This window comes from Barbatula barbatula (assembly GCF_947034865.1).
Source record: "Barbatula barbatula genome assembly, chromosome: 19".
In the NCBI taxonomy this organism is placed as follows: domain Eukaryota; kingdom Metazoa; phylum Chordata; class Actinopteri; order Cypriniformes; family Nemacheilidae; genus Barbatula; species Barbatula barbatula.
In genome coordinates this window covers 19,169,948-19,195,952 of record NC_136782.1, presented here as the reverse complement: position 1 = coordinate 19,195,952, position 26,005 = coordinate 19,169,948, and the positions used below count along the sequence as shown (strand labels likewise).

At 40.5% G+C, this 26,005-nt stretch overlaps 3 protein-coding genes across 8 annotated transcripts in view; 1 reads left to right on the top strand and 2 right to left on the bottom strand.

Annotated features, from left to right (window-relative positions):
- Window positions 1–381: 381 nt before the first annotated feature.
- trpc2a (transient receptor potential cation channel subfamily C member 2a) lies at window positions 382–6,737 on the top strand (the record flags this gene model as incomplete). Its single annotated transcript, XM_079480686.1, has 13 exons — window positions 382–396; window positions 882–1,574; window positions 2,445–2,648; window positions 3,058–3,222; window positions 3,862–4,036; window positions 4,138–4,338; window positions 4,443–4,605; window positions 4,706–4,798; window positions 5,100–5,292; window positions 5,437–5,564; window positions 5,640–5,709; window positions 5,790–5,922; window positions 6,394–6,737. 13 exons carry the CDS (start codon window positions 382–384, stop codon window positions 6,735–6,737), a joined length of 2,577 nt encoding a protein of 858 aa, XP_079336812.1.
- A 1,562-nt stretch (window positions 6,738–8,299) lies between these two features.
- Window positions 8,300–18,145, bottom strand: LOC306908258 (protein sel-1 homolog 3). The gene is made up of 23 exons (XM_079480962.1): window positions 17,929–18,145; window positions 17,338–17,833; window positions 17,016–17,142; window positions 16,776–16,897; window positions 16,581–16,696; window positions 16,083–16,144; window positions 15,858–15,990; window positions 15,614–15,734; window positions 15,391–15,534; window positions 13,851–14,050; window positions 13,333–13,512; window positions 13,019–13,138; window positions 12,759–12,899; window positions 12,288–12,350; window positions 11,852–12,025; window positions 11,187–11,314; window positions 10,942–11,025; window positions 10,323–10,413; window positions 10,154–10,238; window positions 9,800–9,909; window positions 9,463–9,590; window positions 8,886–8,988; window positions 8,300–8,608 (listed from the first exon to the last, which is right to left on the bottom strand). The coding sequence occupies exons 1-23, from the start codon at window positions 17,980–17,982 to the stop codon at window positions 8,489–8,491; spliced, it is 3,102 nt and encodes a 1,033-aa protein (XP_079337088.1). The 5' UTR covers window positions 17,983–18,145; the 3' UTR covers window positions 8,300–8,488.
- A 474-nt stretch (window positions 18,146–18,619) lies between these two features.
- Window positions 18,620–26,005, bottom strand: part of stim1a (stromal interaction molecule 1a) — a 34,553-nt gene continuing 27,167 nt past the window's right edge. For 2 of the 6 annotated variants that reach the window (XM_079482175.1, XM_079482174.1), the window contains 5 exons: window positions 25,570–25,737; window positions 25,104–25,204; window positions 23,545–23,774; window positions 22,063–22,126; window positions 18,620–21,268 (listed from right to left, as the gene is read on the bottom strand). In XM_079482175.1, coding sequence (XP_079338301.1) covers window positions 20,752–21,268; window positions 22,063–22,126; window positions 23,545–23,774; window positions 25,104–25,204; window positions 25,570–25,737 — 1,080 coding nt within the window. In that variant the 3' untranslated portion in view covers window positions 18,620–20,751. Of the gene's footprint in view, window positions 21,269–21,756; window positions 22,127–22,555; window positions 22,637–23,142; window positions 23,775–25,103; window positions 25,205–25,569; window positions 25,738–26,005 lie in introns of those variants that run through there. The other 4 variants (XM_079482173.1, XM_079482171.1, XM_079482172.1 and 1 more) reach the window with 4 other exon arrangements.

Below are 26,005 nucleotides of genomic sequence, written 5' to 3'. Positions count from 1 at the left end.
TTCATCTCCAGCCACAGCATCATTTTCAACCAAAGTGTAATGTAATTACATGTTTATAGAAATGCACTGCTGTAATGTGTTGAATTATAATAGGCCTGTAGTATGCAACCCAAAGAACGAAATTAGGACTTAAATTGTAATCATCTAAATGGCATGTACAGCAGTGCACACTAATAAGTGTTCTCCCAAGGGAACGTTCCTGTTATTGGTGTTGAGTGGGTGGTACAGGCTAATTCCCAGAGAACATGATGATACATTAGTAGAGGAAAAACAAGGGTTGCACAAAGGACAAAATCATCAAGGAGGTGACAACAATATTGTTTCTCTTTGGTTATAAGTGAACACATGATGTGAGACGTTTCTTGTGCTATTCTGAAGACTATGGATAACCTCACGGTGAGTCTGACGTTTTTTATATCTGTAAGAATTTGTAGGAGTAAATAACACATTGAGAAATTAGGGTTTTGATATAAAAACATTTTTTAAATGTGCCGAAAGTCAAAACAAAAACATTTTGTTTTAATTCATGAAAAAACTGCTGTATTTCCGGATGACAGAAGTTTTCAAGCTAACGTGAGATCTAAAGGATCTTTTTTAAGAGATGCTTATTAACTTGAGGTGAAGAAAGCTTTGCGGTGTGTAAACGTTTGATCTGTGTGTGAATTAGTAGGACTTTTTAGTTGACAAAATGTTGTTTTAATTTAAAAAGAAATAAAAATAGACTTTAATAAAAGCTGACTGACACTGAAATATAATAATGATGTCATTAAAACTTGAATATTGAATAAAGCGTTATGTATTGACTTCACAAAGTCCATGTGAGCGTTTTCTCTTTCAATAAGTTTCACTGATGTTTATCATGTCTTCTGTACCCCGAGCAGACAGAAAACTGGAGGGAGATTGTGAACAAAAAGCTTCTCTTTCCGCCCGAGTTGATCCCCGCCATCCAAGAGGGCAACGCTGCCTGGGTGGACAGTCTCCTCTCGCTTGGGGACGGGGTCATTCGTCAACTCGACGAGTCAGAAGATCGGTTATGGAGGGAAGCGCTGAACCTCTCCATCCGGCTGGGCAGAGAAGACATCATGGCATCCCTTCTGCTGGGCGTAAAATTTGACTTCCGTCAGATCCACGAAGCTCTGCTGGTGGCCGTAGACACCAACCAACCCCGAGTGGTCAAACTGCTCCTGGACCGCCTGGACCAAGAGAAGGGCAACAAGATGGACGTCCGTTCCTTCAGCATGGCCATCTTCGACCACTCCATTGACGATTCGCAGTTCGCGCCCGGAGTGACGCCACTCACGCTGGCCTGCCAGAAAGACCTTTATGAGATAGTGATGATGTTGACCCAGAAAGGTCACGATATTCCTTTCCCGCACGCCATCTCCTGCACGTGCTTGGAGTGCCGGAATGCGCGTCAGTATGACTTGCTGAAGTTCTCGCTGTCCCGCATCAATACGTACAGAGGCATCGCAAGCCGCGCGTATCTGTCCATCACTTCAGAGGATGCAATGCTCAGGGCGTTCCACCTCAGCCGAGAGCTGCGCAAACTCTCCAACAAAGAACCAGAGTTTAAGGTGAGCTCAGATTCAGACTAAAGAACTGAAACACGCCGGTTCTTCGGTGTGCTTGGAAACATCATAGGAAAGGAAAGAAAATTATATTCTGCCTGACAATTACATAAACCTTGAGTATTTGTATGGCAAAGAGGTGGATAGGTTATGTGAAAAGTATTTAATAAGAATCAATGAATATTCGAAACAATTTAAAAGAAAAGAAAATCATTTAATTTAAATTATAATATTTAGTTAAATTTAATTAAGTGCATTGAATTTAATAGTTTTACTTATAAATACTGTTATTTATTTATATTTTATTACCTTGTTGTGAAAGAAATCGAAAGAGTTTCGCAATTGATCATTATGAGAAATATCTACTTAAAAAATCTGGATCACCTTGATATCACAAAAATTCTTTCTGATTTGCGTGAATTTTTATGATGTGACATTTATTTACATTTAGTCATTTAGCAGACGCTTTTATCCAAAGCGACTTATAAAGAGTTCGGGGAGCAATAAGCGATATGTCATACAAAGAGCAATAGTACCTTAGGTGCTAATACAAAGTTACTAGTTTCAACAAAAGCTGTTGAGAGAAGAGAGCGGGTTATTTTATTTTACTATTTTTAAATAGTGTATTTAAACAACCTTTTAAAGAAGCAATAATGACACCCCACCCCAAGTCACTGGCTTTGCATTTAAAAAAAATTACATTTTAATAACATTTTTGTATTTGCAAACTTGTAAAATTTGAAATTGTGTTAAAAATTGTGTTGAAGTAATCCACAATACATCTTCTAGCACACATTTTTGCAGAACCATTAAAAGTCTGCTGACGTTTTGAGGTTCTCAGACACGACCTCATGAGTGTGACGTGTGGTTTCTTAGCCTCAGTACCTGGCTTTGGAACAGCTGTGTCAGGAGTTCGCCGTGGAGCTTCTGGGAATGTGCCGGAACCAGAGCGAGGTCTCCACCATCCTCAACAGCGCCGAGGAGGGCAGCGAAGACGAAGAACTGGATGAACAGACGTTTGAGGAAGGCATTCCAAACCTCGCTCGACTTCGGCTCGCTGTCAACTACAATCAAAAACAAGTATGTCATTCTCATATGACCGACAAATGAGAAATATTAGACATGGCTGGATTTCAGAGTCTGTGTTGAATAGTTTACATTTACGTTCTTTACATTTATAGTTACATTTATTCTGTTTAATCTGCATGAACACACAGATGTTTAGCAGAATGTTTTTGATAGAAATCAATGTCGATATTTACAGTATACAAATGCCTTTTGATTCACTTACTGTGTATCTTAAGATTATACAGTTTAAAACCACACAGGGTTTAACCCGCTATAATAGTACAGAGTGGAAAGATGATAGAAAAACCCGGGGCACGTGAACATCATACGCAGTCGTTTGACCCCCACGCTGTTGCCGTATGGGACGACTGGTTGATCGACAGTTGGCCAAGAGACTTTTTGTTTGCTTCTTCTCTTCTAGTTTGTGACTCATCCCATCTGTCAGCAAGTGCTCTCCTCCATTTGGTGTGGTAACCTGTCTGGATGGAGGGGGAGTCGGACGGTTTGGAAACTGCTGGTGTCTTTAGGGATCTTCATTGCTATGCCAGTCTTGTGTCTGGTTTATTGGATCGCCCCCAAGTCGAAAGTAAGTTTGACTCATCTCATCTATGCATCCAAGTCTTATTTGCAGTTGCTATTTTGTTACTCAAGGCAAATAAATAATGTAGATTTCATTCAGATTTTCATGTTTTTTTACCATCAAGTCTTTTAACCAACCAGTGTCCAGATGCTTTTGTCTTGATATTAAACCATATACAGCAGTGGCCAAGTGATGTCCAACTTTAGAAAATGTATAGAAATAAAGGGCATTCAAAACTTTGTTTTGTACAATTTGTGTGCCTTTATTGTACATTCAAACAAAACAAATGTTCCCTGATATGCGTTAGTTTTTGTATATTTGTATATTATATGAAAACGTAATATCGTTTTTTATATTGAGATTAATCTAACCTATGAAAGCATTAAAAGCAAATATGGTGCCGTCCGGACATCTCTTTTGGCCACTATTGTACAGTGACCCATTACAGAAATGTGACCGCTGCATTTAACCCATCCAGTGAGTAGTGAACACACACGCACCCGGAGCAGTGGGCAGATATCACTGCAGTGCCCGGGGAGACCCGGTGACCTTCTGGTTACGAGTCCAACTCTCTAACCACCAGGCCACAACTGCCCCAAATATATCTGTACACGCTTAAGGAAAATCTTTACCTTGTTCTGCCAGCTCGGCAAAACGTTGAAGATCCCAGTGATCAAATTTCTTCTGCACTCGGCATCGTACATGTGGTTCCTCATCACCCTCCTGGCCGAGTCTATTTTCATGGAGATCTACCGCACAGACTTCGCCTCTCGGAAGCAGAACCTTCTCTATAACTCTCTCCATATGATATGGGTTGTGGGTATGTCACACTGCCAAAAAATAGTAATTTATCCTTCAGTCCAAACCATAGGTGGCAAAATGTTAAAATGTATGGTGTGCTTTCCGTACATGTCTCTGAAGGTTTCTTCTGGTTCGAGTGTAAGGAGGTGTGGATTGAGGGTTTGAAGAGCTATTTTCTGGATTTATGGAACATTCTGGATATGATGGTGCTGAGCATGTATCTGGCATCTTTCGCATTACGAGTTCTCATCATGCTGAGGGGATTGTTCCTGTGTGATGACCCCGGCACGCAGGAGCTGTGTGACTACTTCACCAACTCTAGTGAGATCAATATAAAGTTATTTACCCGCTCAGCAAATATCGAGTCGTGTGTGATGTGTAGAAGATGGGGGATGAAAATGTGTAAATTTACTGTGTGTATACAGTACGTGAAAACTGGAAACAGGAGGACCCTCAGCTCATTGCCGAGACCCTTTTTGCCGTGACGAGTCTGTTGAGTTTCACGCGTCTCGCCTACATCCTCCCGGCTCATGAATCTCTGGGAACACTGCAGATATCTATGGGAAGAATGATAGACGACATGATGAGGTTTGACCGTAACTCTTTGACTTTTGTGTTCCAACGTGCTCATCAGAGAAGCTTTTATTAGCGTCTACCACTATAAGCAGATGTTTCTCTTTGTCAACAGGTTCATGTTCATCCTCATGATTATTGGAACAGCATTTCTATGTGGAATAAACAACATATATGTCCCTTATGTGGTCTCCCCACACCTCGGAAGGTGACTAACAATTTGTTTTCCAGTACAAATATCTAAATAATCGGGATACTTTTATTTGTGAACCAAAAAGAAAGTTTTTCCATACTTTTCTTCATTTTTATCATTTGTTTTCCAGAAAACAAGACAATTCAATGTCGTAAACAAGTACATGTTTCTTGATCTAAGGACGTCTAGATAATTGTACTGTAAATAAAGAGAAAGAAAGTTTGTGAGAAACTTATTTTTTGCAGTGACTAAATGTTTAACCTGATCGGATGATGCGAGCGAAAAATGCAACTTCGGTCTCTTGTATCTATTTTAGATTGAACGAAACCTTTAACTTCCTCTTCTGGACCATGTTTGGAATGGCCAACCAGGAATATGTGGACATGCCTGATTTTATTTTGGCCGAGTTTGTTGGAAGGATCTTCTATGGGATCTTCACTCTGCTCATTGTCATAGTGCTGTTAAACATGCTTATCGCCATGATCTCCAATTCATTTCAAAGAATCGAGGTGAGCAGAACAGTGCGATTTATCAGCAAAAGAAAATGTAAATATTGTACTGTAATCGTCATATTTCATTCATAAAATGACATCTCTGTTTTTTATACTGTGCTTTTGTATGTACTCATGGTTCATAACGTGCGTTCCTTACAGGATGATGCAGATGTCGAGTGGAAATTTGCTCGCTCTAAACTCTACCTCAGTTATTTCAGAGAGGGTCTCACCATGCCAGTTCCTTTTAACATCATTCCTACTCCTAAGGCTATGTTTTATGCTTTAAGGTAAGAACGAAATACTGTAAGATTTTGATATTTTCATATTTAGGATTAAATGTCCACCTCCTCCGTTTTATGCAGAAGTATATTCCAAAAGTTATGCTGCTGCTGTAACAAAAAAGGCCCAGAATATCCTCCCATCACATCCGTGGTGAGTATCCGGCACGTCCTCCAGATTTTCCATGTTTCTGCTTGAATTTGGCTGACGATGTGCTTTTCATTGCTTATTAGTCTGGCAATATGCTGAATGGCGGCAAAGGTCAAGGGGAGGGCAGAGCGCTATACCGCCTGCAGGTGACTAATGCGCTGGTTCATCGCTACATTGAAGCTGCGCGTAGAGAGTTTGAGGAGAGTAAGCGTAAAGGTGGGTCAAATCATCGGCGTCTCACGGTAACCATCCAAAAGCAATGTTGGATTATCTAAATATCATTTAAAAACTTACAAAAAACTACTATAGAAATAATGTCTATGTAATATATGAAGAATTTGGTTCCAAATCATGTTTTTTTTGTGTTAGTTAGCTTTATTTATTTGAGTTATTATGGCTTAAATACAAACAAACCAACTGCAGTTTGATTGAGATTCATTTGAATGCACGATAAAAAAAAACCATGATTTTTGACAAATTCTGCAAAAACTCTGTATACACTCTACGTCGCATAGTGTTCAAATGGTTCTTTAACTTATAAATACATATTCAGAATGAAATACAAGCACACATACGAGCTTAGTTTTCATTGTCAACTATTTTAACTGTTAAGAATTGAATTGTGTTAAGAAAATGCTTTTAAACGTGTCATTCCAAATGACTAACCGTCAATGTTGTCGTGTACAGATGTAGGGAACAGAATAACCGAGCTCAATAAGGCCGTCGGACGAGTGCACACGGAGATGCAGGACTTCCATCATAAGCTACAGTGGCAACACAAGAGCGAGCCGGACCAGGCCAACATTCTGGGCAAATACATCTTGGGGGCAAAGAATAACTTCCGTGACTTTAATAAATATGAACCGGTCAAGTGTGAAAATACAGGTCTGCAAATCAGCACGCCGCCAAAAGAGGAGGCCTTGCGGAAAGAAGCAGATATTCAAGGAGGAGGGGATGTCTCGGAGGAGAGAGAGGAGGAGCCAGGGTCTCAGAGCCCCCCGGAGACACTCCCAGAGGAAGAGATGACTTGAGACCGTTAGCACTCCTGACGAATCAGAAACAAACAGCACAGAATAACAGCATAATACAGCTTTAAGGTGAAAATATCCAGTTAGGTTGTAGCACCTTTCAGTTTTTGGTAAATAATTAAAGCAGAATGTCAAATTATTTGGGAATTTGTATTACAGCAAATCTGTTACGTCATTGATAGATAGATTTGGATTAAAGGGATATTTTATTCCCATTTTCAAAACTGAATATAATGTCATGATCTACTCATCTTGTCATTTCAAACCTGTATGACTATCTTCTGCAGAACACAAAAGAAGATATTTTGAAGAATGTTGGGAACCAAACAACAGTTGCACCCGTTCACATGCATTGGTTTTGTGTCCATGCATTGGTTGGGTTATCTAAATATCATTTAAAAACGTATAAAAAACTCAATTGTGGACGTGGTTTAATATTACCGGTTCAATGTGTCCGTACATTAGAAGTGAATACCGCCGTTCAAAACAAGTTTTGTGTGTACTGCTCAAACAGGTTTGAAATGACAAGCGTGTGAGCAACTATTGACGGAATTGTTTTTATTATCGAATTGTATTTTAAACTAAGTGACGTATACTGTAGATGCGTACGGACGATTCATTTTTCTTAATTTTTATGTACATTGAATATTCGTGCGACTGCATTCATCACCCTTGATCGTTTCATCTGGTTATCAAAGATTTAATGAATGTTGTAACGAAATCGACCGAAGAAACGCTTTTCTTTAGAGAAATAAAAATTCATCGAGAATTACAAACCAACATTTGGTACTAAACTGTCTGATATTCATGCACCCCAAAGATGGGTAACGACAGCAATTGCAAACTTAAAATAAAAAAGCTTGTATTTTACATTTTTGTACTTCAAGCATCTCCGTTTTGCAGACCTAAACGAATAAAATAGTTTTTCTAAAAGCTGCAAGCCATATTTTCTACCTTATGTGTGAAATTGAAATCTCACACTGCGCTTATACCTTGATGGAGGGTTTATATAGTTTGACTAAACGTTGTGCGGAGATGAACATATTCACAGAACGTTTATGCAAATCTCTTTTAATGAAACGTTTACATTATGTACGCTATCAAAGACATACATTAAACTGCTTCCACTATTCATGTCTCGCTGAAAGCTTTACATTATTTCAATCTGAACGCTGTGAGATCCCCGTCCCCTTGACACTGTGTGGTGCAGTCCCTCTATCTGGGGATTACTCAATTTTTGGGTGTTGTTTTAATTAAGCGTGTGTTCCCGGGGCCCTGGGCATATCACAGCTTGCTGAACACCTGCTGTTTGCATCACTACACACAAACCCGGGAACGCCACACACACTTTCATTAGAAGCAGCTAGAGTCGCCCCGCCGGGACCCTCTTCCTCTGAGGGAGGGACAAAATGTGTTTGTCTAGAGACATTGAAGTGATACTGCAAAAAAACTAGAAAAACATAACAGAAGTTGAACCATTTAAAATGATTTCTTTATTAATAATAAATATTCTTGGTGTGATTTCTGAAGTGTAAGTCAGAAAATATCTTGGCATCTATGTCTTTTATTTTGTTAAAACTTTTGAAGAATGAAATGAGTGGATGTGTGTGGTTTCACTGCCTGATTATAAATAAAAAAATATGAATTGTACTCAAATTTGAAATGTTACAAAACTTTACAATTGTACATAAAGTGCTCTGTATGGAGAAAACCCAAAAAATATTAGGTCTATGAAATAAACATTATCCGAGGTTTTAAGGTTCCTCCTCTTGGTCTTGGGTAGATGTTTGTGAGGGCTGGCGGTGGGTCCTCCGTTTAAAAAGTCCAAAAACAAGAGACAAAGTTCCAACAGCTGCCGAAACTGTGGCGATGAGCTACAGGAACAGATCCAGAGAAAGAGTAAACATTTCATCCAAACCCTCACTATTAGTATATCTGAACAGTCCGAGCGAACGATCATCGTGATGTTAACACAATAACCACGGAAATGTCCCCGTGAGGCCATCGTGCAATTAAACAAACAACCATGAGTTCATCCAAGTGGCAGCTTTCTCTTCATTTGACTTTTACAATTACCAGCATTGTCTGTGATGTGTATTCGGACCTTGCACACAAAAAAAGAAAACATCTGAAGTGAAGATGCACACACACCTTTACTGCTGTGTGTTTATCGACTCGGATGGTTGGAAGGTGTGCGTTGAGGAGCGCTAACGTGCACGGCAGGTACGCTTCAGCGCTGTTTGTCACTATACATCTACAGCGCAAAAAAACGGTACATTGCTTAAACACTGTAAAAACATTGATGTTGCAATATTATAAAACGAAGAATTTCAACTTCCGATTGGATTTTATTAGAAGCCGTTGTCGAATGCATAGATGTATACACATAGATGCCTGTTCTACAAATCTCTATAGGCATGTCGGCCCAATAATGCTCAAGGATGTGTTTATCTGCAACCATAATAAATATCAAATATGTGTAGTGTAGTCCAAATATAATGGATACAATTATACAATACAACAAGACGTAGTTGTTAGCTAGCTAACAGAAATAGAAAGTTACTATTGTATTGATACTATTAAAACCAAAGATATTCTCACCTGTGGAATTTTCATGATCTGGAAATCATGGTGGTTTTTACAAACAGAGGCGCCGCTCTCCAAATAAAACATTGTTTTTTTCTAAATTGCATACACCTGTTTAATGTAAAAAATAAAAAGGTCTCACTTGTGAAACAGGGCGGTGAGGAGCTTCTGCTTGTCGGTCAAGTAAAGATGTAGCAAATTAAGTTCAGCCAGAAGACTGAACGGCAGAGACTCGCCTTCCTGGACAAGCAGGCCGAGATTATACCAACCCTGAGTAGACAAAACACAAATCCTTGATACCGCAACAAAACACGCAGAACGTGCTCGCATACCAAAGTAAAAATCGCGATGCATAATGCGTTTGTATGACATGTTTTTTGCCATTAGACGTTGAAAAGGATTCATGTTTGGAAATGTCCTGATGGGGCCGAATCAAACTTGAGTCCGGCTGTGTGAAGTGGGTTTCACATGTACAGTACCTGTGGATCCCTCTGAAGAGCTGCTTGTTTGTACATCTCGGCCGCACCAGAAACCTCTCTTCTGCCGGAAGCTTGTCCACCGTACAACAGATCTCCCATTTTGTTCAGTGCTGAGAAGAAAATAAACATCTATCACCGCATGATCAGACACCGAAGCTTCAACTGCAGGGGGCAGGAGCGAATCTCATCTACTGATGAAGCGACACGGGGTGTGGAGTCAAACCTCAGACGCCCTTCAAGCTTTGAGCATTTCAGTTCACTTCAATGACTGCAGTCCACGCTGACTAACATTGAACTTCAATAATATACAGTAGAGTACTTTTCTTTATAATCCTAGATTTTTTGTGTAGTTACCATAAGATGCTGGATCTTGACTCTGTATGGACATGTTATAGTATCTTAACATGCATTGAGTCACCAGTGCGGGGTTCAACGAGCCCTGTAATGAAAAAAACATTCGTCAAAGCCCATAGAATAGAAACATTCATTTAAATGAATAAGAAAGTCTTCAGGAGAGACTCACAGAGTTGAGTTCACAGAGGTATGCCACGTTAAACTGAGCGCCTTCAAAGCCACTCTCTGCCGCATTGAGATAATAAATCAGAGACATTATCCTGAAACAACAAAAGAGAGAGAGAACAATACATCAACAGTACTTCTCATTGCGACTGCACTTTTCTGGTGTAAATCAAATAAAAGTGTAATTAATGTTGACACTTTAGATGGGAATTATAGTTTAAAGGCGGGGGTGAGAGATTTAGTGATATCTAGTGGTAAGATTGTGAACTGCAACCAACGACTCACCCCTCCCTTTCAAAACACTACAGTGGCTGACACAGAACTAAGATGTCGTCACGTCTTTGCTGAAAGATGTATAATATGTATATTAACGAAATGTGCTCTTTGGAGTAGTTTGTTCGCTTAGGGCTCCTGTTGAAACAACATGGAGAATACCATGCAAGGGGACCCAGGGTGTATGTAGATAGAAATACACCATGAAGCGCAATGTCTTTATTACCTTAAGGTCTTTATACGCCTCTGAAGACAATTATGAAGGCTGTATTATATTGCACTTCTGTCAATAGATCCTCCAAAAAACGACTCACCGGACCTTTAGCGTGCATTGAAATATAAAGCATTACCAGTCTCCTTTGAGATGCGCGTTCAAGCCTTTTCTTAAGACTGTTCCTAGATATCCGTTCTGTTCCGACGCCCATTTAGCCCACCTTTTTAGGAAAAAAAACAAAAAAAATCTATTCACATTTACGTAGTCAATTGTACTTGATGAACAATATCATAAGCAGCTAGTGTACTATATGTAGGCAAAACTTGCATCCTCCCGTAAACACCATATAAACTACACAGACACAGTATCTGTCATACATACAGAACAGCATCTTCAGGACGTCTGGCCACTTGACCATGAATCCCATGAATCCAAACATCAGCCAGTGCGATGCCACCGTTCATATGACCTCTCTGAGCTGACCTCAGGTAGCACTCGTACGCTTTAAACTGTCGACGGGAAAAATCACTGTTAATGTGAAAATGAGGTTTATGCTTATAAGGGCTGCGTTTTGAGACCATTCTTATTTATATGGTTTCAATTTCTATTCGTTTCGATGACGATTAATTATCGGTATTTCATTTCAAATATTTGGAATCGATATTTAAATATGCTGTATAGGCCGGTAACTGAAACCCCCCTACTCGGCAAAATAAATACATACAAATTCACGTTAATAACAACTGTTTGAATTACTTTTAACTTTTACGTTGACTAACCAAAATATAAATGTGAAAAATAAAAACATTGAAAATGTGCAACAGTGAAACCATGAACAACTTTCATCAACAGCTTGAAACATGTTTAAGAAATAAAACAGATTTCAAAATTCAACTTGAATAATTGCGCCATCCTCTAGATGAGAGGCGAAATGCAGGACGTGTTCCCCTAGGCACGTGCATTTAGAATCGATGTGGTCAATTTGTCCAATTTTCAATATTTCAATATTTTTTACCGAGCCCTAATGTTTATAGAGCTGGACTTGCCTGGTCTGGAGGATGTCCGGGGTAGAGACCCTTAGAGTATAGAACTCCTAGATTCATAGCAGCATCCGGGTGACCTTTGGCATCAGCCTCCTCCCACAGATGTGCAGCCTTCTCGTAATCTCTTTCAAACTGCTCGTAATACCAGCCTAAAGCCGTGATGGCAGGAACAAACCCCTGCGAGACACCAAAGGACCATCGCATGCATACACTGGCTTTAAAAGTACATTTATATTTTAACAGTATGTGTGTTTGTATTTATGGCTTGCTGGAGAATAAATGATAAGTATTTGGTATTTATTAGTATGTATAAAGATGTGGTATCACAAGTCTTCCAAACTGTTTTTGATGTAAGGCTATTAAAAATCACTTCAAAGGATTTATCACAAGTGTGTATGAAGTATGAATAATAACAAGATATGGCTCCTGTGAGATGTACCTGTTCTATTGCTTTATTCAGAAATGTCACAGCCTTTTGCACGTTTTGAGGAACTCCTTGTCCCTGTTTAAACCAAATACACATATATACATAACACAACCTCGAAACCTTTGAAACGTCAGCACATCATATTCTCTGCGAGGGTGTCCTCTACTGGCCAGATGTGATATCACTGGGAGATCAATTGTACAGTCCTGTTACCCACTGTGTATTTATTACAGTAAATATAATAACTGGGTAATAACCTGGTACTAACCCTGAACCTACCCCCAAACCTAAACTTATACCATGTATCCATTTCTTTCTTAGACAAATACACTGCAAGTATACTACAGGTACACATACTGTAAAATAAAGTGTAACCGATAAATGAATGCACACTTTTACTTTAGAAACCAACTTAATCAAGTGTGTCCAGCTATATAATAAAATAAAGCTTTTCATTCAAAAGAAACGGGATGCAAATCTAACCGTGAGGAGCACGATGGCGTAGTCGTACGCGGAGACGGGGTCATGAAGTCTGGTGGCTCCCCTCTCATAGTGCTTCACAGCGGTCTGAATGTCTGGAGACACACCTCGCTGACCCCAGAACAACATACGACCCATTGCTTGCTGAGGAGAACATGAAAACTCAACAACAACACACACACTAACACTGTAAAAGAGACATTCATCTTTAAAGGGGGAACATGTTTTGTGTTGTATTTTGTATCAGATGTGGATTTTTGTACCTCCGCTTCGGTCACTCCGCTTCGTGCCTGAAGCTTTAGCCAGTGAAACAGATCGTCGTTTTCACTGGTTTGCGCATTCAAGGTCTCTTCGTCGTTTAACCGTATTAACTCAACAAATGTCTACAGAGAAAATGATATTATTTCTTTAACAGCTCAGAGGCCTGATGCCTTTGTAGAAGCACAATAAAACTACATTGCACATTATTAATTCCTTCAGCATTCATTAAAGAGAAGCTGAAGTTTCAGACTAATGGACTAAACAAAACAAAATGAGATTTTATTAGAAATGTTTGCTGTGTAAATGTTTCTTTTACCTGCTGTGGACTGGGTTTTTTTTTATCTGCGGTGGTTTGTCTTGCGATGTTGATGTAATACGCATAGGACAGGTCAGGGTCAGGGGTCACGGCTAGGTCACCCACACGATGCATGTGTCCTAAACGCAGCAGGGCCAATCTCCAGTCACCCTGAGCGGCCAACAGAGACAGCAGCCAAGCCTGAGGTGCAATACAACAGTTTACATCCAAAACTGCTAATTCTCATTTACTCTTATTACATTTTTGTCTACAGAGAGTCTAACATCTAATCCTTTCAGCATTTCACCTGTTCTCTTCTCTTTGATCTGACACGTCTGGACTTATGTATATCTTTAATATACACAGTCCTAGGGATTACTGTGCGGTGTTTATCACTGTTGGGTGGATCGGAACCTCAAAACCTTTAGTTATAGCAGCCTAGGCTTTTAAATACCAAACAGATGATTCGAGTCTTATTTAACTATAATTTTCATTTCGCCGTCGCATTGGATGAATTAATAAAAATAATGAAAACCCACCTTGTGTGGTTGCTGCTTAACTCCAAACCCACTGCTATAAAGCACCGAGGAGAGATGCAGTGCCCTGTGGTCCCCTAGACATCCAGACTGGAGCAGAAAAGGCATCAGTCTGTTTATTACCTCGAGGCCATCAGCTGATTTCAGTTTACGCAAGACTAGAGAATACAGCACCCGGCCTAGCGTAGAGGACAACATGTCACCTATAAAAAGAGACGATGTAAGTAATAAAAAAATCAATTATTTACACATTTTCATAAAATAATATAAAGCGCTGCATTGAATGCCAGTGAGATGCGGCAACATCGCCGCCATATTGGGAAGGGCAAGACTGCCCAATAAAACACTGACGTACGCACTGACGCCGCGTTTTTCTAATATCTGGAACTGCACTTTTTAATGTTACTCAACACTTATGTTTAAACGCTATTAAATAAGTTTATGTTCCTAAATCAAGACATTGTTCCCAAGGTTGAGTTAAGAAATATCCTGGTGTGTGGAACACACGTACAGCGCATCTGTAACATTGATACTGTGTAAGTTAGCCTACTTTGCGGCTCTATGGGAGTTCCAAGATATTAATATTAACAAGATGCGCCACTGCATTTACAATGAACGGCGAGGAATGTAACGCTTAATGGACTGGCTCAGAGATGACGTATTTTTGTAGGCTGACCCGGAAGTAAGCGCTGCGCCTGTCCCCTCGACCAAAAGCCTATGCATTTTCCCATAGACTTTTGGAAGATCGCTATAAATAAGATCTGTCATTAACAAATGTTCATGATATTCACAAGTTTTGTCTATCAAGATATCAATAATCTTTACAGATTAACACAGTATTTGTTATTTTTTAAGACGAATTACAATCGCCAGAAGTAAAAAGCTAACACAAGGCTACAAACAGACTACACTATGGTCGCGTTGTATCAACGTCACCACTACCAAGCCTCCGACAACTTTCTCAAACTTTATTAAGAACTTGTTCCCTTGCAAGTAATTACTCCGTGAATGAATCCCCAACAACGGTTTTAGAGATTTGTGCATTATTTGCATTATTTATATGCGATGACGTCTAACGCATGTAAATCACAAGCGGGTTATAACAGGTGTGTTTTAGATTAAAACGTGAAAATATTTAAGGTTTTGATAGCTACAGACCTTATTTCAGGCGATTTACCAAAAAACTATTTTAAAAAATCCAGTTGGAGCAGTAGATGAGGCAACCTTGAAAACAGTTATGATACAGTTCATGTCATGTTTATTTTTATTATCACGTCAATTATTGATCAGAAAAATGCTGTTTAACTGAGATTTTTGCCAGTGATTTTAGAAATATCTGCCTTTCCCCTTTCAAGTAGGACTGTGGACTTGCTATGACGTAAAGAAGCGTTGCAAACATGGCCGCCGAGTGGCACGACTTCCGTAAACTGACTTTGGGGAGCTTTTCTTGCAGTTTAAATGCACATTTATCCTACTAATGAACAGTATGGCACAAACACAATCTTTATAAATGTTTCAGCTACTGTATTTATATCAATCATACCGTGTTTCTGTGACAGAATCTTAGTCAACCGCGCCACTTGACGCCTGTAACGATTTGTTGGCGATTCGAAGAAAGTGCATCGTTCAGTTGTCATCTCTGTACCGTGATTTAGTACCAGCTCTGTGTATGCGTCCAAACAGCTGCCTAGAGAGAAAAAGAATTAAAGAATTAAACTATGTTTTTTGCTCTTTTGTGACGTCTAATGGGCAAACAGGGTACTTACCAGACAGCCTCTTGACAGTGGATTGTGGATTGAAGAATAGCTCAGATTTAAACTTGTGACATGATTGCAACCATCCAGTTATATTCACCTCCGCAAATATATCAGGAAGTTGAAGCTCAGCCTATTAAGACGTCAGTAAAGTAATTGTACAGGATGTTTAATACAAAGATTACATGAATGATCTGGAATATGCAAAGGTTGAATCGCCAAAATGAAAACTTTTATATAAGACTAAATATTCTACCGGGTCAGCTGGGAGCCCCTTTGTGCGAAATAATTTAGTCGGCCCGTAATATCCTTCGATGCCCCTTGTGAATTTGCCTCCACCAATAACAAAGTAGCCATGCGTGTCATCCAGCATGGGGTTAATGCCAAACCTGCCAAAGACATTAAAGCTTTTTAATGGCAACGTAGCAACAAGGCAACAGAGCTCTGAAACTTGCTTTTTGCAGTCAAGTGTAAAACTTACACGTGTTCAGCAGTCTTAATAAATTGCTGCTGTCCATCAGTGCATGCAATTGAAACCTTTGCCTATAGAGAAATGAAATATAATGACGTTTATTTATTTGCTGATTCGTCCTTATTATAGATAACTCAATTCCTTTATCTTCCATAATCCATATTTCTTATAAAATTACTTCCCGATTTCAAAGAATAAACAGTGAGGCCACATACCTCTTATGAAAGCAACCCAGATCTTAGAATACTACACTGTAAAGAATTGTTGTTTCAACTTAAAAAAATGAATTACCTGGCTGCTAAAGTTCATTTAATTTATAAATATCAGTCAACTCATAAATCAGACATTCATTCATTTAACTATTATTTTGAATTAGACATAACCTTAAATTTGCAGGCAAACATTTTTAAGAAGAACCAACAACAACAACAAATGTTTACAGCATGATTTGGACGATGAAAGATTTACACTATACAGTATACGCATACATATAGATATGTTCCTCACCAATCTTCCAACAATCTCCAGGCTGATACGGCACCACTGACCAAGAGGAACCCTGAACGGAGAAAGAAACGCTGATGGTTGTCCAGAGTCTCCGACCAACTGCACGTGAATCTGACCTGAACAAATCCGACAAGAACAATGAGTATCAGAAACCATTGTAATGAGTCAGGATTCGTCCAGAGGTTAAAGGCTCACCAGTATTAGTGAGGAACAAGGCTGGGGTGGCGTAATCGTTTTCAGCATCAATGTGGTGCAGAAGGCCACACAGATGGTTACTGCAGGGTTTAACCAGCAAGACCCAGAGTGAAAAGGCACACCTAAGAAATCAGAATGATTCCACATTGAGACGGATTTGAATACTCATATTTTAAGTGATGCCGTTTAACCAGAGTTGCAAAGTAAACAGGTCGAACTAGGAAAGTCGCAAGATCTTACCAGGGCGAGTAGATGGATTTGACTCTCAATCCTTCTAACAGTTTGTTTCTGAAAGGCTCGAGGGTTTTGACGATCCCATAATTCTCACCAGTAGATGCATACATTGTGGAAAGAAAAGTGGCCACGTCTTAAAAAGAGATATATTTTTAAATGTTAGTATGACAGCCTTATTGACTGGAACAAATTTAGATGAGAAATGCGACCCAAACAGGACAAGTCTGTTACACTAAAATACAAATTCTAATGGTTTTCATTACAAATGACATATGAACAAAAATACTTGGACTTGAGACTTTCATACAGACTAAACTCAAGTCCTTACCATTTTCTTTTGCGCACTGTGGCGTATCGTCTCCACGGTATCGCAGGAGTAATGCTGCGCCCCAGCTGGCACAAATCTGGTGATTCTTAACCGGTCGACTGAGTGGTGGCTGAACGTCGAGGGATACGGCCACACTGGCGAGAGAAGACCTGTCCGGTTCTGGGGATTCGTCAGAGCCGATCCAGGCGCGCAACAAACAACTAAGCACCCAATCGGACCCGCGTATTATCCAATCGGGCCGGTACACAAGCCAGTCGGGGAAACGCACTCTCTCCACTCGGGATCTGGTTCGCCCGGGCTCGCAGGTCCAGTATTTGTGAAGAAGGATTGCGGTGGATCCAGTATCGAAAGAAACCAGAACCTGTACGTGCACGACGGACGACTCCGCACAGGTGTAGAGAACGCGCAACGGCCAGCTGGAGACCGGCGCGTCAGGTGCGTTTAGAAAAGCCACATCACCTGTGATGGACTGGCTTAAACATCCAGGTGAAAACATCTGGATATGAACAAAATATTTTAAGGTTAATTTAGATAGGCATAATAATCTAAAATGCATTGGAAACATCAGGACATTGAAGGTGCAGTACTTACTAAAACAAAGAGAGGAAAACCCAACACGTGAAAGGATTTGACCAAGTTTCCCATTTTCCTAACCGAGCACTTTCTTCCAAGTTAAAAGTATACGAAGTAAAATAATATTTTGCTCATCTCATGGTGCGCAAAATCTACATATTGGTGCGTAATTGTTCTGGTTGCGCCATATCCGCATCAGTAAACTGCTCATACGTGGTCTAATGCCAAAGCAGCTACTAAAACAATCCAACCTGGGCGGAATAACATCCTGTTAGAGCTAGCTTAAGTAAATAACCTCGACTATTCCACCCTTTAATGCAAACCAAGCAAAGATGCATTGCAGAATTTTAGCTGGTTTCAGAGAAAAAAAATGTATGTATATAAATGTGCAATTGCAGTCTTACAATAAGAACGTTTAATAAATACATACATTAAGAATAAGCACGTACCACAACTTTAAAACCTCGTCATGACCTCCCATTGCATGTTTTATTTACTCAAGATGACCAACTCCAGCAGATTCTGATCAGATCATTTCTATTACACAATATACTGAAGACACTCATATTACAATGTTTTATCCTGTAAATCTATTTAGTCTGTTTAAAGGCAGATTCTACTGGGACAACATGCCCCATATGGTATGACAACACTTGGGGCACGTTGTCATGAACGACAGTGAAGAGAAACACAAATGAAACACTGAAATCTCACTCATTTTAAAACTTTATTGCTTTCATGCAGGAGTGCCATAAAACGTGAAGACTACAGTTTTGAGCATTACAGAAGATGCAAAATTATTTTCACTCTCTCTGTACAGTATAGTCATAAATAGTTGACAAGGGGACGGAGTCAAAACGGCTCTCGCCTCTCCCCCGTCCATTTGAGAACTGCAGTTGAGAACATGCATCAACACAGTGAAGTGCAGTTTACTGGACCAGACCGATGCGCACAGACACACTCAACAGCTGCTTCGTGCAATAGACGCACAGATGAAACGAACACATCTGCACAGTTTGTGCCTGTCCAGACCGGTTGGCCGATATTTGTATGCCGTCTTTTACCATTTTTCACGAAAGAAATGACGGAACGGATGTTTCGTGCAGTACTAACTTGGCTTGCCTTTGGGTATGTGGATACATTTGAACTTTCACAACCTTTGGGTAAAAAAATGACCTCCCATAAGATTTGTTACCCCTTTCCTTTGGAAAGTGTGCTTGTAATTTTCAGTGCTCTTTGAAGATAAGGATGAGGCTTATCGAAGTAAACATCACGTAAACCGCATGAAGAACAGAGAGAACAACTCTAAATCTTCTTCAAATGCACAGTGGTAAAACCAATATGTTTAAAGGCAAGTCATTCGTAATAGCAACCGTCTGCGTTCAAATAATATAAAAGTGCACCTTAATGAAGGATGTGGGTTGAATGAATTTGTTTATGTGATCTAATTTAAATCACGATCACTGTAAAATACCAGTTCTTTCATAGATGATGTAAGAACGCAATGTCTTCTACCAGAATTTTGGACAATCTGCACCTTAGCCTCAAAACAGATGAGTGGTCTCGCAAAGCTGACATCTGAAATTGAGGAAGTGTTACACTCCCTGGACAAGAGCTTTTCTTTGGCACTTACAAGACGGCTAGATTTTCTTTAGACCTCTTGAGATTCTGTAATAAAAAGGGATGGTTCACGCCAAAACAAAAATTCTGTCATCATTTACTCACCCTCTTGACAATTCAAACCGTGAGGCTTGCTTTATTCTGCAGAACGCGAAATAATATGTTTTGAAGAATGCTGGTACGAGAAAACCGCTGACTTGCATTGGTACTGTGTCCACACAGTGGAAGTCAACGGGACCAACAGTTTTATCCTCTCTTGCGTTTGCGAACGAAAGAAAGTCAAAGGTTTAAAATAAAAAGGCGAGTAAACGATGACGGAATTTTCACATTTGGGTGAACTGTCCCTTTCAGTCAAAGTTGTAGCATTTAGTTATTTCAGCTCTTTCCTTATTTTCATTGGGACTCTAGTTATAATTTTACGAGAAATCACTGCAAGGTTTTTAATGCAAAAAAGTGAAACAATCACATCGAAACATTCATGTGCATCTTCACAAACCACCTTTGTATTTTCATAATGATTTGAAATGATCTAAAATCTTCAAATCGCTTATTTTCAGTCACATCCCAGAAATCCCTGAAGCCGTGGAGAAACGTTCGGTGGCTTGATTAATGTAAACGTTTTAGCACACGTTCCAGCATGTTCTCAATTTCCTTTTCACCAAACCAACGCATCATCTTTCGAAAATAGTGCAACATATTTAAGGGGGTTTCACACCGACAGTTCAGCCCTTTTAGAGATCTCACCATTGACAAACACTGACCGAGGAGTACCATAAAACGTTCAGACGATTTGTTTTAACTTCAAAAGAGAGTGTGCTGATAGAAACAAAAGAACCAGGTTATTGAGTTTAAGCAAAGGGGAACAAGAACCAAGCAAACATCTAGGAGCATTCAAAAGTTCAAACAAACAAAGCCGAAGACATGCAAACTGATACAGATTATACAAGGAAAGAAGGGAAGAATCCTTTGGAAAGTCTGGCATTGACTCCTGCTGAATAAATAATGCAATGCCCTATCGAAAAAACAGTCCAACCTGTTCCCACCCAAACAGATCATGCTATTCATCCTAAAGTTCCTCTGAAAAACGTGTTTCTACGAAGACCTCGACGATTTTGTTGTGAAGTAACTTCTGACCGAAGGGAAGAAAAAAAATCTAAACATTCATAGTAACAATACAACGAAAATAAACGGGGAAAACGATACAGTTGTCCAGCTATGTCCTTATTTCTTCTGTTTTTTGAAGATCTTGAAGGTGTGCAAATGTTTCTTGCGGCCGGAGTCAGTGTCTTCACCTGTAGAACCACTGTCCTCCTCTAGGGGGCTCTTTTTTGAGGAAATCTGAGGGATGCGACTTCCTGCCTTCCCGCCAGTCTGTCCGGTGGGGGGCGGCGTGTCGGGTTCGGTGGAGTTCGGACTCAGGGAGTGCGAGGATTCCGACACGGACATCGCCATCTGCGAGCCTTGGATCTCGCTCATGCTGGCGGATTTCTCAAAGCTGGATATCTTCTTCATTAATATGGGACTATCAGAGCCTCCGTCGGGAGAGACGCCTCCGTCTTGGACGCGGTTGCCCCCGTTGGGCGTTTGAGAATGGGCGCCTTCCTCAGAACGCAAGGGGGGGCCGTGCAGGAGGGAGGTGGGCTTCAGGGGGAAGGATTTGTAACTGTAGGATAGACGTAGTTGCTCGCCGGTCTGGGATATACAGAGGGAGGAATCGGAGTCGGAGCGGTTGAGGTCCCTATAAAAGAAATGGTGAAATTAGCAACGAGAAGATAAAAAACAGTCCAAAACTATGTATGACTCTTTCTTCTGTAGAACACAAAAGAAGATATTTTGAGAAACGTCTCCATGGTTCCATACAATGGAAGTCAATTATGGTTAAGGTTGTTTGGTCTTTTGTGTTCTGCAGAATAAAGTCAGGTTTTAAATGAAATGAGGGTGACCTATCCCTTTAAATAATGGTGAATAGATAAAACCAAAACTAACAAAGTAAAAAAGTAAGTATTACAAATTTTACTAAAATGGAAAAGATGCAAAGAAACATCATGGCACAGTGCAACAGGAAAGTCCACAACCAAGCCGTAGTGTCATTGTTACCAGTAAGTACACTAAATCACAGCAACAAAGAGCAAACACAGCAAGTAATAACTCTCAAAAGTGTGAAGCGTTCGAGATAAAAGTGTTAAGTGTTTTTGGACCGAGTCCCATGCGCGTGCCAAGCGATACCCGTAGCTGCCGGAACGGAGAGGGCGCTGAGGGTTGGTCTCGTACGGGAGATCTGGGATGGTGTCCATGGGCTGGAAATGTGTAGAGTGATAGTGGGATGAATGAGGCGCGGCAGCGTGGAAGGAGGAATGAGGAGCGTGCGATGACGAGGCGGAGTAGATGGCGGGATGAGATACAGCAGAAGAAAGCGGAGGCAGTCCCAGAGCGTCGAACTGCCCGAACGAATGACTCAATGTCTGCCGCAGCGCCGCCCTAGATCTGTATGAGCTACCCTCCCCTTCCTGCCCGTGACAACTCTCTACCAACCTCTGCGAGCCCAGGGCCAGCTGCGGGTCGATGTGCCGTTGACGGAGTGACATCATACTGGGGGCTGTGGAGGGCACAAAACAATAAGGTCAATTGGAGCAGTAATATAAGGCATGTACACTGACAAAACGTGCTGGGTGACGGGTGGCAGGCTGGAGTGGATACAGTGGGGAAGAAGAGTGACACTTTGGTGCTCGGAAATATAAAAGGTACAGAGGTGTGTATAACTCAACTGGGTTTCTGCTGGTTGAGGATGAGCAGTCCCTTAACAGCATAGCATATTTTTATATCTTTAAAAGTTGCCAAGATAAAAAATTATTCATTTCATGCAGTCTAAAAGATCGTAAAGGTGTGGACCGCTGTCAGTGCTTTCCGTCCAGTGCCCCCTTGTGGTAGAGTTTATGGGTAGCATATTGCTTTAACAGACTGGAGTGGTAAGAAGACAAGAGAAAGAGAAGAGGACTTGGGAAGAGGGCATGGTAATGTAGCCCACCAGAATACTTCCAAAACGTTTGGCAGTCGGTATTCAAAGACCAGAGATCGCTCGCTCGTCGGCCCATTAGCCTGGTAGCATCTGGAGGGGGTAAGGGGCAAGGGCAGGGTGCGACTGTTAATGAGTTAAAACCAGAACTACACAGATGTTTACATACGCACACATTCACACAACGCTTCTATTCGCCAAAAGGTTCGTCCTAAGAAAAACAGTTCATCCTAAGGCAACTCTTCTGTGACAGTATTTTTTTGCAAGAGCAAATATAAGCAATACAAATTTTAAACTTAAAGGTCCAATCTATGAAATTTAGCGACATCTAACAGTGAGGTTGTGAATTGCAAACCAACAGCTCACTCCATCCCTCCCTTTCGTAGCACTGCAGTGGTTGACACGGAACGATGTCACGTTTCCGCTTCTTTGCTGAAGGAGATAACGTACTTAAGAAACGCGTCTGTAGAGCAGAAATAGCTCAATCTAAGGTAATAAAAACATAACGCTTCATTATACAAGGTCCTTATACGCCTCTAATGCAATGTAATATACAAAACTATGTCTTCACTTTCAATAGATCTTGAAAAAACCCACATCAGCAATAAACACCACTTTTATTTCATGCGTTTGCATACTTTTTATGGCTTCTTTAAATATAACATCACAAATTCATTTGAAGAATGACAAAAACCAGCCCCATTGTAAACCCAGTGTAACCCTTTTCATCAGATAAATACAATAAAACAGATCTGTACAAAAAGTGCTATTATGCATATATTTTGAAATGCGATTGCCAAAGAAAATATCTCCAACTACAGACCTGTAGATGGTCAAAGGTAAACAAGAGTGCATTCTCAAACAGAAACCTTTGGTTACGGAAGCTGAAAAAATGGGTCAAAGTGAGGGGTTTTTGGTTTTGGACAAGACCCCTTTTGCATGTCTGTGCTTGCCCAAGGCGGGCGGGGCATTAGGCCCCTCGCTGTCCGGCGAGCCCTTACATTGCAGGGTTCCTGGTGCCACTATGTCCTCATCCATGTCATCCATGTCGTCAGACATGAAGTGCTGGGGTGTCCCGCGGCCGCCCATGAAGCTGGGGTCCAGGTTGAGGGCCGAGGCCAGAGAGGGTAAACCTGGGTTGTGGACCAGCGAGAAGCCCGTCAGCATCTCGATCTGCTGCCAGCGATGGAGTCTCTCTCTCAGGGCTGCAGTGACCTCACCCAGTGCCTGCCTAGAGGCGAAGAAAAAATATGGGATAGGTGAAATCGTTATAGCTGGACCAAGCCAGATCTCTAACCCAGTGTATCCCACAGGATTTTGAGAGACTGTGGTGCTGATAACGACTCATGAATTAGCATATCTGTGACTTCATCACATGCGTTTGGTCTAGTGTTGGCACTTGAAATCTTTTTCACTTCTACTCTCAAAACATCGACTGAACACGACCTAATAACAGCTCATGTTTAATCCAACCAGGGTACAGGCTCCTCTTATCAATGTGTCGTTGTGTTATGAGCGCTTGATAGTTTTATTGTAGATCACGAGTAGCGTAAACAATTCGGCTCAACTTCATCAATACGGGAGAATACACCGTTGCTGTTACACAGAGTTACAACTACATACCCATAGTACAGAATATACGCACCGCACCGAGAGCTCGCACACAGACGCACAACAGGCTGTAAGGATCGAGTTGTGTTTGGTTGGGTGTGTCGGTTTCTTTTTCTTTGTGACAGGTTCTCTGATCGGAGCGCAACTGAGGCTCGTCATGGCGGTTTCTTAAAGCTGGTACGAGAGTTCGTCTGGGCAGCTGCTCATCTGTTATCGGAGCAGTTTTGCAAGAGCCACGGTCAAACCTTGTGTTTTGTTAGCATTGTATTAGTTAGATGTCATACTGATTGTGGTTATTGATTCAATTTATTATTATTATGGTTGTATTTTATATCTTTATGGATTCCGCCATGTCGTCTCCCTTTATGTTTCATCTTTGAGCCAGGTGTAACAAAGCACATAGAGAAAGGGTGTTCGGGAAATCTGTGACTGTTGACATTAAGGCGGAAAGGCAATGCAAGGAGGAACGCATATTGAAAACATTTTAATTTGTTCGCTGTCACGTGAGAGAGAGAGGTGCTGTCGAGACGCTGAATGCAACATGAGAGAGAGAGAAGGGGCGCTCTACAATGAATTAAGCTGTTTTTAAAATAAAAATGTAAATCTTGAAGAATCTATTCATGGCGGCCAGTGTTGGATAGTGTGGCCGTGACGAATAAATCAATATGGGAAACAGACAACAGAATGATACATTATGTTGTTATGAAAAGTAGCCTTAAACATTTATTTTTGGTTCGTTTCGAAACGTAGCACAAATAAGACTATGGCGTCCCCGTAGTCTAATGAATGAATGGGAAACTTTGCTTTAAACGCAACACCAATTTGGTCACAAAAACTTTAAAGTAAAGTAGATTTTTTACAAACTCTCTCTGTTTCTTCATTCCGCTGAATTACCAAAAGGAGTTTACGAGGTTGTTTTTAGAGCCGTTTTCAATGTCTGCGGACTTACTTAGCTGCCAGTATTTTGTGATCGACATCATCCAGTGAAGAGCTGTGCGCCACATGAAACGTCCCGAACAAAGTGTTTCTTTTCTTCTTGATCTTTTCTGCCTAAAAAACAAAGAATACAATTTGTATTATATGCCTTACATAGCCATCCAATTTTAAAGTGATTTTTATTTTTAATTGTTTAATTCCGTCCCAGTAAAACAAATATTAAACTTCATTTTTAAAACAATTATTAAACGAATAATTATTTACTTTTCTATTTAAATGTATTGTATTTGTTGTTCTTCACATAATATATACAATACATATAACTTACCATCACTACTTTTTATTCTTATTAAATTACTTTCACTCTTGCGTCACCCTAATATATGTATCTGATGTAATCTTGTGATAAAAATCCAGTGTCAAGGTAGACCAAAATTGCTTTATGCTTCTGGCCAATGACTCCATAAGATGTTGCTCACCCCCTCTTTGGCCACCTGCAGCTGTCTCTCCGCGTTCTGTTTCTTGATGTTGTAGTACTGCACCTCCACCTCGTGAGTGAGCTGCAACCACTTCTGCAGAGCTCCTGGAGGAGACCAGCTGCTGCGAGACTCCAGCTCCTTTTCTGCTTTCTTCAGAGCCATACGCACCTGCAGGGGGCGCCACAGACAAAACAGAGCACTCAAACCAACAGACTCATCACAAGTTTTATCATAATAAAATGCTGGGATCAAGCGCTCAGAAACAGTAGGATGCAAGTAAGAAGGATGCTAAATAAGAACTCTAACATGGGCCAAAGCAGATTCATGTTGATGGTGACGACTCCGTGGGATATAATGACATCAAATGTAGCTTCGAATGTAACATTCAACATGTTCAGTAATAGGAATCAAGAGACGGCAAAACGTTGCGATTATA

What these genes read in the sequence shown, in the direction of transcription:
- LOC306908258 (XM_079480962.1), bottom strand. Translation starts at nt 17,982, where the DNA reads ATGGGAAACTTGGTCAAATCCTTTCACGTGTTGGGTTTTCCTCTCTTT. An exon ending in GTTTTCCTCTCTTTGTTTTA is followed by an intron (nt 17,834 to 17,928) that starts GTAAGTACTGCA and finishes GTTCATATCCAG; the next exon opens with ATGTTTTCACCTGGATGTTT. An exon ending in CCGGACATCCTCCAGACCAG is followed by an intron (nt 11,315 to 11,851) that starts GCAAGTCCAGCT and finishes TCCCGTCGACAG; the next exon opens with TTTAAAGCGTACGAGTGCTA.